The sequence below is a fragment of the Sus scrofa genome, chromosome 14, assembly GCF_054392235.1.
Source record: "Sus scrofa isolate SSC_HxYL_T2T_F1_AM1 chromosome 14, Sscrofa_HxYL_maternal_Yorkshire_Landrace_v2.0, whole genome shotgun sequence".
Taxonomy (NCBI): Eukaryota; Metazoa; Chordata; class Mammalia; order Artiodactyla; family Suidae; genus Sus; species Sus scrofa.
Window position 1 is genome coordinate 56,776,922 of NC_139396.1, and position 12,494 is coordinate 56,789,415.

General features: G+C 41.2%; 1 protein-coding gene across 1 annotated transcript in view; it reads right to left on the bottom strand.

Moving 5' to 3' along the window:
- FBXW8 (F-box and WD repeat domain containing 8) overlaps positions 1-12,494 on the bottom strand; it is a 132,013-nt gene that overhangs the window by 106,801 nt on the left and 12,718 nt on the right. Inside the window, 1 exon segment of the mRNA XM_084994201.1 lies at positions 33-137. Coding sequence (XP_084850327.1) covers positions 33-137 — 105 coding nt within the window.

Consider the following 12,494-nt stretch of genomic DNA (forward strand, 5'->3'; position numbering starts at 1 on the left):
TAAATATGAATGCTCCATTAATGACAGCTTACCTGTGCGCACCTTCCTAGTTCTTTCCTGTCCAGATACTGAAATATATTGATTGCCACTTCGTAAGGTAGTTGGCTATTGAAGAAGGGCACGTCATCCATTTCATTCTGAGAAGGAAAAAAGAAAAGAAATAAGCTTACAATTCTGAGATATGAAAATGCACATATTTACAGGTCCTTTAAGTTACTGGCAATAGTCTGAGGTGGTGACAAGAGATGATGCTGATTCCCAGGAGCGAAGCATGCTCACTATTCCTGGGAGCACAGTCATTGAACTCATCCAGAACTTCACAGCCACTCTCAGTTCTCCCACCCCCACAAGCCCACCTTCCTCACATTCATGTATCAACTCCATAGAACCAACTCCCGTACTGCTTCAAGACGGAGAAGCAAGGGTGCCATCTCACAACCTGGGGTATGCCACAGAAGTCAATGCCAAAGTTTGTGGAAAGCCTCTCAGCTTCTAAGGAAAGGTGAGGAGAGGCAGCCAAGAAAGAGCCTTGAAATCAGGGAGGCCACTGGTCCTCCCAGGACAACAGCTACCCACCCCCAGCTTGGAGGGGAGTGGGAGCGCCCACAGCGCAGAAGTGCTGACCTAGGTCGCTCAAGTGTTTTTCATCAAGAAGAGGGGAAAGGGCTGTGAACATGAGCAATAGGTAAATAAACAAAGTGCTGTCTTGAGTAAGGTGAGCTCCATCTCCCCTTGGCCACTAGAGAAGCACAAGGTTGCCTAACATTCTCAGGAGCTCGAGCTGGTTAACCTGAGGGAGCCAGTGCAAACAAAGCACTTCTTTGGTGTCATTTATTAATGCAGAGAAATTAGAGCTTGCCTGCCTTTGGATAAGCAATTAGGGATGAGGTAACAGGCTTTATTTGAGAGATAAGGCTGTCATGATGATCCTGGTAGCACAAAGAAATATGAGTGTGAAACAGAAAAAAGGCCAAGTGTACATACGTATCCCTCTGCCTGTTCTCGAATCTACCTGCCAAAGCACTTTGGTGTGCGCTTCTGTAAAGCTAGGGAAAGCAGTGCTCTTTGTCCCAATAGAACTTAATACAATTCATTTTTAATAAGCTTTGGCTGACATCAGTGACTTTCTGGTTGCAAACAAATTATTAATTCACCACTGAAATATAACAGTTGTATACTGCAAAGCTGCGTGAAAAGTCTCAGCATTTTTAAGGGAGTGTGAGCACTGACTTAAATCCTACCGAGCAACAGAGTGAAGATTTTTCTGGAATCATGTTTCCATTCATATAAGAGTCTCAGGCTAAAAAATAATCCAGGGCATAAGAAGGTAATGTATTCAAAAACAGCTCAAGGCTAAGCATGAAGGCCAAGAAAGATCTCTAGAGGAAAAAAGAAGAGCTGACAGTTCTCTGTGGGTAAAGAAAGAACAGAATGTTAAATCAGGACAGAAGTGTTGGCTGTACAGAAAACAACAGGAAAAAAAAATCTGCAAGTATAATTGGAAGATAAAGGGATCCTGGCCTAAAAAAATAATGGAAAGTCATTGGTCTCATGTCAGGCGAGGCCCGCTCCTACAGTTAATCGTCTTTACTCATCCTCATCAAGAAAAAGAGGCTTCATTTTCTCTCTGCCCAGATCCAACTTGAGACTCATTATCAAAACCATGGAGGGAGTCGAGGAAAGCACACACAGTAAGAGACTATCACTCACAGCCCTGGACTTCCTTTTGCTTTCTCTTCTGGATTACGTGAGTACCGGGAAAGGCGGAGGTCTACCTTATCCACCTGGTAAAGAAGTGAGAAATATGTTCCTTGTCCTCATACAAGTAGAATAAAGGCAAAGAAAAGTCCACGCTCATGCAATCTGAACTCATATTTATCTTTTTTTTTTCCACTGCCAGAGATGTGCCAGGCATTGCTTTCTTCCATCAGTCCCTTTGGGACTCACTATAAAGTGGTGTCTGGACTTGGTGTTACTGCAATGAAGCGTGAGAAATCATCTCTGCTTTCAGTTTTGCTGGGGCCGAAGTCACATTTCCAGTGTCAGGAGCCTTCTCCCTTTTGCCTACTGAATTGGCCAATTCTCTATTCTCATCCTAGAAATAACACCTCTGCCTTAGCATACTTCAATCTCTGCCACCATCCTCCTTGATCCCAACTCCTATGATCTCTGGGATGCAGTACAACATGGAAGTTTAGAGCACAGAATCAAACTGATCATACTGGTTCTGCCATCTGACTAGCCATGAGTCCAAGTTAACTGTGTCTGACTCTCAGCTTCCTCATCTATAAAACAGATGTGAACATACCTATTAGGTTACTCATAGAGCAGTTAAAAGAGTAAAATGAAATATACATGGAAAGGGCTTGGTACAAGTACCAAGGCTAAGCATGTAACAATTGATTGTTAATACTACTATTTTCTTTCCTTGAGTGACAATCCACGTCCCTTTATTGTCCTTCAGCAAATATTTGTTGACTAGGTCCACATTTCATGTAGCCCCCACACCAGCTTGCTGTTTATACAGAAAGTTGTCTTCCCTTGTCAAATGATACACAGATGTTAGCTGATGATAGTAGAAAGGGGATGGTACAGCAGAGGCTACCATTCAGGAGTCTCAACAATCAAAGTATCCACACAACAAGGTCTTTTCCAAGAGGATTCTTAAAAAAGAATCATCAGTTTTAAAAAGGTTATACCTCAGTAATAACTACAGAAGGATCTGTTCTAGTGCACAGCAGATGAAAAGGAGGCAGCCAACAGGGTGTGAATGACCAGACAGGGGTGTTAGGGCCCCCCCACCAACAAACCATCAGAGATGCCATGCTGCTCTCACTGTTAACACACTGGTTGCGATGGTTCTTATCATTTATAAGTTCTGAAGGGCAAGAACTGCTTCAAAGAACTGAATTACAATTAATTTTAATTAAAATTACATCTAAACTCCAAAATGATGGTCAATCCCAAAGAGATCACATCCCGGACTCTTTCCTGTAAATGACTTTTCCTGTTGCTAACCACTAGTTGGGGAATGGCAGGAAAACAACACAAACCTGAGAAAGGTCCATATCTCTACATCTTAAGAGATATGTAGACCCACAAGATCAGGAGACCAAATGCTCTAATTTTATGTTGCACACTTGCAATCTTTTGACAAGACATTCCATCATTGGCTCCTGTAGTGAGTGCTGTGAAGAGTGCTCAGATGTCCCCTCCGGATCCACAACATTTATTCCCCCAGATGCCCAGAATGCTGTCTGCTGTCTGTCACCGGCTCATAGCTAGTACCTTTCAAGGCACTGCCCTTTCCCAAAAAAAAGCTGCTTCATTCAAGGTTACACTCCTTCCTCAAGGGCAGTGCGCATCCAATGACCACTCTTTTTGTTTGTTTAGGGCTGCACCTGCAGAATATGGAAGTTCACAGGCTAGGGGTTGAATGGGAGCTATAAGTGTGGGCCTACACCACAGCCACAGCAACACCAGATCCAAACTGCGTCTGCAACCTATACCACAGCTCACAGCAATGGGAGATCCTTAACCCACCAAGCGAGGCCAGGGATCAAACCCTCATCCTCATGGATCCTAGTTGGGTTTGTTACCTGCTGAGCCACACAATGGGAACTCCCATCCAATGACTACTCAATAACTAAGTACAAAGACCTCAATTTGGGACTTCTCAGAAAGGCCAAACCACGAAACCACCTCCATGCAGATTTCTATATCAGTGTCTGTTTCACAGAAAATCCAACCTTTATTCCCAAATAGTCCTGTGTTCAACATATTCCCAAAGGTTCTTATATACAATTCCAGAGACATTAATCTAGGTAACCCACTTCCCTTTCTAAGAAGGAGGCTACAATGGAATGCAGGTAAGTTAGTGATGTCTATTATACCAAAAAAAGCAAATAAAGCTAGAGTAGTTTCAAGGTTAAGTAAATAACTCATAAACTTCACTTTGTTATTATTAGTAAAATCACCTGGGAAACACTTTACAAATGATTGAGAGTTATAAGCGTGTTTGACCCCATGATTGAAAATGCAATTTTTTATAGGTACACATGATTTGACAAGGATGCAGTGCCACATCCTGGACAGAGGCTGTAGCACAGTAACCACATATACCTTAATAGCAGCAGCAAGATCTTAAGTGCTCTCATTTGGCACTTCCCATAAGTCATAAATATAAGACAAAAAAATATTATTTGCTATTTGTGTGTGGAGAAATACCTTGCCATCTAAAGGGTGCTAACAGACTTCCACCTAAGCTGTTTTGAAGCCTACAGCTACCCAAAAAATAATGGACCACATTAACCAATTATATCTACAGTGACTTAAACATGGAAATGTACATGACAGCATTTCAGAAACTAAGCTATTCCAAGAAGAAAAAGAGATTAAAGACACTGAAAATATCATTATAGGGAAACTTGGTCATATTATAAAAATTTCACTATGACTACAACATTTAGAGAATAATTTAGAATGGCCAATTTTTTTTTCCCCACTGTACAGCGTGGGAATCAAGTTACCTTTACATGTACACATTTTTTTCCCCACCCTTTGTTCTGTTGCAGTATGAGTATCTAGACATAGTTCTCAATGCTACTCAGCAGGATCTCCTTGTAAATCTATTCTAGGTTGTGTCTGATAAGCCCAAGCTCCCGATCCCTCCCACTCCCTCCCTCTCCCATCAGGCAGCCACAAGTCTGCTTTCCAAGTCCATGATTTTCTTTTCTGTGGAGATGTTCATTTGTGCTGGATATTAGATTCCAGTTATAAGTGATATCATATGGTATTTGTCTTTGTCTTTCTGGCTCATTTCACTCAGTATGAGAGTCTCTAGTTCCATCCAAGTTGCTGTAAATGGCATTACATCATTCTTTTTTATGGCTGAGTAGTATTCCATTGTGTATATATACCTCCTCTTCCGAATCCAATCATCTGTCGATGGACATTTGGGTTGTTTCCATGTCCTGGCTATTGTGAATAGTGCTGCAATGAACATGTGGCTGCACGTGTCTCTTTTAAGTAGAGTTTTGTCCGCATAGATGCCCAAGAATGGGATTGTGGGGTCATATGGAAGTTCTATGTATAGGTTTCTAAGGTATCTCCAAACTGTTCTCCATAGTGGCTGTACCAGTTTCCATTCCCACCAACAGTGCAGGAGGGTTCCCTTTTCTCCACAGCCCCTCCAGCACTTGTTATTTGTGGACTTACTAATGATGGCCATTCTGACTGGTGTGAGGTGATATCTTGTGGTACTTTTGATTTGCATTTCTCTTACAATCAGCAATGTTGAGCATTTTTTCATGTGTTTGGTGGCCATCTGTGTATCTTCCTTGAAGAACAGTCTCTTCAGGTCTTTTGCCCATTTTTCCATTGGTTGATTGGCTTTTTTGCTGTTGAGTTGTATAAGTTGCTTATATATTCTAGAGATTAAGCCCTTGTCCATTGCATCATTTGACACTATTTTCTTCCATTCTGTAAGTTGTCTTTTTGTTTTCTTTTGGGTTTCCTTTGCTGTGCAAAAGCTTGTCAGTTTGATTAGATCCCACTGGTTTATTTTTGCTCTTATTTCTATTGCTTTGGGAGACTGACCTGAGAAAATGTTCATGATGTTGATGTCAGAGAGTGTTTTGCCTATGTTCTCTTCTAGGAGATTGATGGTGTCCTGTCTTATATTTAAGTCTTTCAGCCATTTTGAGTTTACTTTTGTGCATGGTGTGAGGGTGTGTGGGTGTGTTCTAATTTCACTGCTTTGCATGCAGCTGTCCAGGTTTCCCAGCAATGCTTGCTGAATAGACTTTCTTTTTCCCATTTTATGTTCTTGCCTCCCTTGTCAAAGATTAATTGACCACAGGTGTCAGGGTTTATTTCCGGGTTCTCTATTCTGTTCCATCGGTCTGTCTGTTTTGATACCAGTACCACACTGTTTTGATGACTGTGGCTTTGTAACATTTCTTGAAGTCTGGGAAAATTATGCCCCCTGCTTGGTTTTTGTTTCTCAGGATTGCTTTGGCAATTCTGGGTCTTTTGTTGTTCCTTATAAATTTTTGGATTGTTTGTTCTAGTTCTGTGAAAAATGTCATAGGTAATTTGATAGGGATTGCATTGAATCTGTAGATTGCTTTGGGTAGTATGGTAGAATGGCCAAATTTATGCTACAGAAGACCAGTAAATTTAAAAGTATTAACATTCTTTCAGATTTAAAGAAAAATATCCTTTTGACAACATACATCCTGGCTTTTAATCTTTTTTTAATGGTTCAAATATTGATTTTCTACCCACTATTAGTGACTTCTGTCCTGTATATACATCAAAATATTTTGGAGAGTGTGTATGTGTGTTTCAAAACAAAAGCCACTTCTGTTCTGTATTATACATCAAAACATCTTGGAGGGGTGTGTGTTTCAAACCAAAGGCCCAGGGTCTCACTCAGACCTGTTGCCCCAAATTTTCAGGGGCAGGGCTCAAGCATCTGTTCCTCAGGAATCCTCATGCAAACCAAAAGTTGAGAACCACAACCCTAACTTATAGACAGATATAAAAATAAACCCTTTCCCAAAAAAAAAAAAAAAAAACCACCACAAAAGGGTCATGTTACTTTGTTAATTCAAAGTCAGTGAATACTAGATTTTCCCAAAGTCTACTGGACTTACTCCAAAAATGCTAAAAGAAATTGCAAATAGATCCATCCCCAGGGAGGTTGATTTGTACTCTTATGTGCTAATGTAAGACTAATTCTGTAAATGGATTGGTTTTGTGCCGTACTGTTAGAAATTTAATCTGTCTTCTCTTGTTTAGTAGAAGAAGGGATAATTACTAAGAGCCAAATCAGTAAAAAGTGAAGAAACTGACTTAAGATCTGTTCCCAATGTACATTTCCAGGGCAAACAGAACACGAACGATCTCTCTAGATGGTGTTTTAAGAAACTGAGAAAAGCACCGCGAGTTCAAACAATAGATACATAACATTTCTGCTAAATCTGCCACTGAAAGAAGACTGTTTTCTAAAGGAATTTATCTCAACTTTCCACATACAGCTAAAGAGGAGAGCAGACCCACACAATCTCAACCAGAAGGAATGGATGAGTTCCAGTTTCACCTGCATTTTCTTTAAAATAAAATTGGTTGATTGGGGGGAAGCTCCAAAACACTTTTTCAGATAAACAGGCATTCATTTACATTCCCAAATGTGTCTCAAAACACATGTTCTTATTTATACAAAGGAAAAAAAAAATGACAGAAGTCCACCAAAATGTTATCAGCTGTAGTCCCTGAGCAATGACATTACAAGAGATTTTTGTTTTCATCTATTCTTTTGATTTCCCTCAATATTTTTACAATGACCATGTGATACTTCCACAATGAAAAGCAATGCATTTCTAAAATAAGGTGTTTTATATTCAAAACACTATCGGAATTCAGGGCATGACAGGTGCTGGGAGGAGGGGTGGTGCTGTTAGCAAATGTATAAGAAATGATGTCAACACTCAAAGAGCTAAAATCTTTTAAAGAGATAAATCATCGCCATGTAAAAGAGAATAAAAACTTGAGTCTACGAAAGGCAATAGAGATAGTCCCCCAAGGCATTCCCAAGTTCATTAGTAAGCCAGCTATTTAGAACTTGGAACTCATTTCTCCAAAGCAACAATGCTATAAAGAGTGGTTAAGTTCCCAAGCAACCCACAAAAAGCCAGTTTATCTTTTAACCTAATCCCCCTGCCTCGCTATAAGAGCAAAAGGTATTCAACAAATTTTTGTGAATTGCATATGTGGATGATAAAACTGAACTATAACACCACAATATCTAACAAACACATTGCATTGCATCATTGCATACAGTAGATGCACATTAAATGTCATGGGACTTTGTTTTGTCTTTGGTTTTTTGTTGTTGTTGTTAGGTTTTTTTTGTCTTTTCAGGGCCACACCCATGGCATATGGAAGTTCCCAGGCTAGGGGTCAAATTGGAGCTGCAACTACAGCTGCTGCCAGCCTACACCACAGCAATGCCAGATCAAGCCAAGTCTGCGAACTACAGTGCAGCTCATGGCAATGCCGGATCCTTAACCCACTGAGCAGGGCCAGGTATCAAACCCAAGTACTAATGGATACTAGTTGGGTTTGTTACAGCTGAGCCACAACAGGAACTCCAGAACTTGTTTTTAAATGGGCTTCCCAACTTCAAGAATCATTCTCATTCACAACCAACAGGTACAATTCCCCTGGGCACTCTGACAAGGGATGGACACAAAATAGCAATCTAAAGGATTGAGGCTGGAGTTACTGTTGTGGCTCAGCAGGCTAAGGACCCAACTAGTATCCATGAGGATGCGGGTTCAATCCCTGGCCTCGCTCAGTGAGCTAAGGATCAGGTGTTGCCATGAGCTATGGTGTAGGCTGCAAACGTGGTTAAGGCCGAGCACTGCTGTAGCCTAGGCCAGCAGCTAGACTGATTCCACCCCTAACTCAGGAAACTTCCATATGCCACAGGTGGAAAGGAAGGAAAAATAAACAAAATATTCGGGCAAGCACAAGAGGAGGTGATCCCAGAAGGCTGGGCAAATGGAGAAAGCTAGTGAGCAGAAGAGGCTGAACCTTTGCTTTCAAGCCCCCTGTTGGTCTATACTGAGATAGATTAACTTTTCTCTCCAGAAAGAAGTCAGGAGAAGGAGGAGGAGCTACCCTGTCAAAAGCTTCAGGTCCCAGAGGGGCCTATGTGGGTTATGGGTTGTTGTAGTGAGTGTTTCACATAGGGGATCCCAAACACTCCAGGCATACTCATATCATTATATAGGACTGCCTTTATAATTTGTGGATCCCGGCACAAAAAAATATGGGGCCTCTTGTTTAATAGGAAGAATTTCAAGATGGCAACAACAGAGCATTAAACTAAGCACAAGGCGCTTCTCAGCCTGGGGCCCCTTGTGATGATATAGGTCACACAGGCCCATAAGTCCACCTGGCCCTGGTCACACAGAACTTTGCACTTACCATTCTCTGCCTAGAATCCCTTCCCCAAATCTCTGCATGCTTGCTCCCTCACCTTCTTCCTTAAGTGTGAACTTCCCAGGAAAGCCTTCTTGAACGGCACTAGAAACAATTACAGCCCCTCCCCGAACTCTATCCCTTCCACCTGCTTTTTCTCCAGAGCATCTATTAATTGATAATTATTTGTTCATTGTCCATCTCCTTCTTGCCTAGAGTGGAAGCTTGATAGGAGCATGGATTTGTCTCTGTCTTATTCATTGCTGTAGACTCAATGTCTAGAAGTGTGCCTGGTACCATGAAGCTATTTAAAAGAGTACTTGAGGAGTGAATTTGAAGCCCAGGCTGCTTCAAGCAGTAGAACCTTCCAACGGACAGATGACCTAAGTTACAAGTTGTTCTCATGTATACAGAGACCATTTAAAAACATGCCCAGGTAGACACATGCTCATTCTTAACAGGAAAAAATGAATGGCATTGACAAGAGGATGTTTTAGTTGGGAGAAGAGAGAAGGAAGAGAACCTTGGGCTGGAAGGACCAGGGGAGAGTTAATAAAGGAACAAGAATCAAGTTAAGCCTTAAAAGGAAGACAAAGAACAGCAAGAGGATAAGAAGTAAATCCAGGTAAGCCAACATGAGTTTACATTTGATTCAATTGGCTTCTCACTTTTTATTAGTGAGTTCCATTGTTTCTAATTAAAAAAAAAAAAAAAAGAGGAAAGTTAAGTCACCAAATTGGTCTTGTTGATAACATAGATGTAGGCTCTGACAAATTAAATATTAACAAAGCAGATGGAATATAAGAAAATGAATGTATCTATATGTATGACTGGGTCACTCTGCTGTACAGTAGAATTTGGTGCAATATTGTAAATCAACTATTATGTAAAAAAAAAAAACCTGGAGTTCCCATCGTGGTGCAGTGGAAACGAATCCGACTAGGAACCATGAGGTTGAGGGTTCGATCCCTGGCCTCACTCAGTGGTTAAGGAGCCGGTGTTGCCGTGAGCTGTGGTATAGGTCACAGACACAGCTCAGATCTGGTATTGCTGTGGCTCTGGCGAAGGCTGGCAGCTGCAGCTCTAATTAGACCCCTACCCTGGGATCCTCCATATGCCGTGGGTGTGGCCCTAAAAATACATAAGAAAAAAAAAAAAACTAACAAAGTGAGCAATAATTCTTGGCCAGCAGTATTAAAACTTTTATCAGGACTGAAAACCCAAATCATAATGCTTTGAAAGTTCACACAAGTTCTAACCACCATGGAGCCTCCTTATCAGGTTGCTGTTGGAAGCAGCATTTCAACTCCACAAATGCACACAGGGCCCACATTATTTCAACTCCACAAATGCATACGGGGCCCCTACTGCAGTGAGTATCATAGGTGGGGGTACAAGAGGAAGACAACAGACACTGCCCTCCAAGGATTCCAGTCCAAGAGCAGGGGACCAAGGACTTATCAGGAGTAAGTCTTAGCAAAGAGGAAGTGACAGTATGATGAATACTTCTGCAATGCTAATGATAGTAGTAGCACCAGCTTTAATTTACTGGCTACTTATTCTAAGTTGGGCTTGGTGCCAAGAATGTTCCATGCCTTCTTTCATTGCCTCCACACAGGATAATACTAGCATCAAGTTCATTTGATAAGGCAAATAAATTAACCTGCCTGAGGTCAATTAGCTAATCAGCAGCAGAGATGGAATTTGAACTCTGGTCTGCCTGATTCCAGAGCCTGGACTTGTAATCAAGGCCACCCTCTTCCATTAATGTCACTCTTTTAGTTGAAAGAAGCAAAACTGTAGGCTTCTGTGATCAGGGACTATGTCCATTCTGTTTATGGCTGATTCCCCGGGACCCAGCTGATCGATAAATATATGTTGGATGAACAGAATACACCTACATTCCTACTGTAAGTGCTGCTTCAAACACCTGTTACAAGTGGTCATCTTTTGTTCCTATCCAGCATCCGTTTCCTCTTTCCCACTTTTCTTTCATGAAACCACCCCACTCTTAGTCAACATGGGTTAGGTGGGGCTGACCCCACTCTTATTTTTAGGCACGGATAGTGAATACAAGACTGGACAATTTACATCAGTAACTGGTTGGAGGACAGACACATAACCCAGTCTGGACCAATGGAAATTTAAATTCATGTCTTTTGCTGCATAAAACAAATGTTCTTTTTCCTCTGGGTTGCTAAGCTTATAGAATACAAGACTGGAGTTGTTAGTAGCCATTTCATCCCAAAGTGGGGAGAGCTTGTCTATGAATAAAGCCAACAAAAGGAAAGCAAGCCAAGAGATAGAGATTTCTACAAGAAAACAAACAAACAAACCTAACTATACGAGGTAATGGATGCTAACTAAACTGCTAATCATTTTGCGAATCAAGTTCTCACACTGTACCCCTTAAATTTATACACTGTTCTACACCAATTATTTCTCAGTAAAACTGGGGTGGGGTAAGGAGAAAAAAAGATGGAGAGATTCTTAGTTACATTATAAAAGCACCTAGAACGTGGACCACCACCTGGAATTTTGAGTTATGTGAATCAACAGATTCCAGCTTGGGTTTTTAAACCAGTATGAGCTAAGTGCTGACTGTTTGTAGCCCAAGTCCTGATGCATTACCTAAATAGAAATGAGACCAAGCAACTAGATTTCACAACCACCACAGTGAAGAAAGCAACAGTGTACTTGCAATTATACTCATGTGGCTCTACTACCTTGGAGAGGCCTGAGTTTACTGAGAAAGGGAAAAAAAAAAGTTTAAAAAAATAAAAATTAAAAAGACCAAGTGCCCACTGCGTCTGAATTTCTATCCAAGGATGAATCATTTCTTTCACTAATTTAACCATACACCAAGAAGATCATTTAGGTGTCCCTAACTTACCATGGTTTTAAGCACTATTACTAAAAGCTTCACAAGAGAAGATGAGGCTTAAAAGGAGTCACTTCTAAGTCCTCATTTCAGCTGGGCTTGTCCATCAAAGGCCCGGCCTGCACCTGTCCATATGACACTACAAGGTGGTGCTGTTCACACACCCATCAAGCAGTAATTGAACTCCTGACTGCTAACTTACTAGTTGTTCTTTGCTCTAGTGATGATACTGAAGACTGAAGTGAAAGACTTCACCAAAAATACAACAGGATACGCCAATATAACAGAATGCCAAAGGTTGGAAAAAAGTGGAGAGTAGACATTACGAGGTGGTGCCAGTATTTTATTTCCCTTTTATGTCAACTGGATGAACCTGTCAGTTTCTGGGGAGTCCCAAATACAACTAAATCTTCCTTTTCAGGAGTCACCCATAGATCAAAGAAGAATTCTTGGGAAGCATTAGGCAAAGATCATAAACTCATGACCTAAGGCAGATCTAGCCCATGGAGAGGTATTGTTTTCTATTAGTTAACAACTAAAAGTGGCCGAGTTCCCGTCGTGGCTCAGCAGCTAAAAAACCTGACTAGCATCCATGAGGAGGCAGGCTTGATCCTTGGCCTCA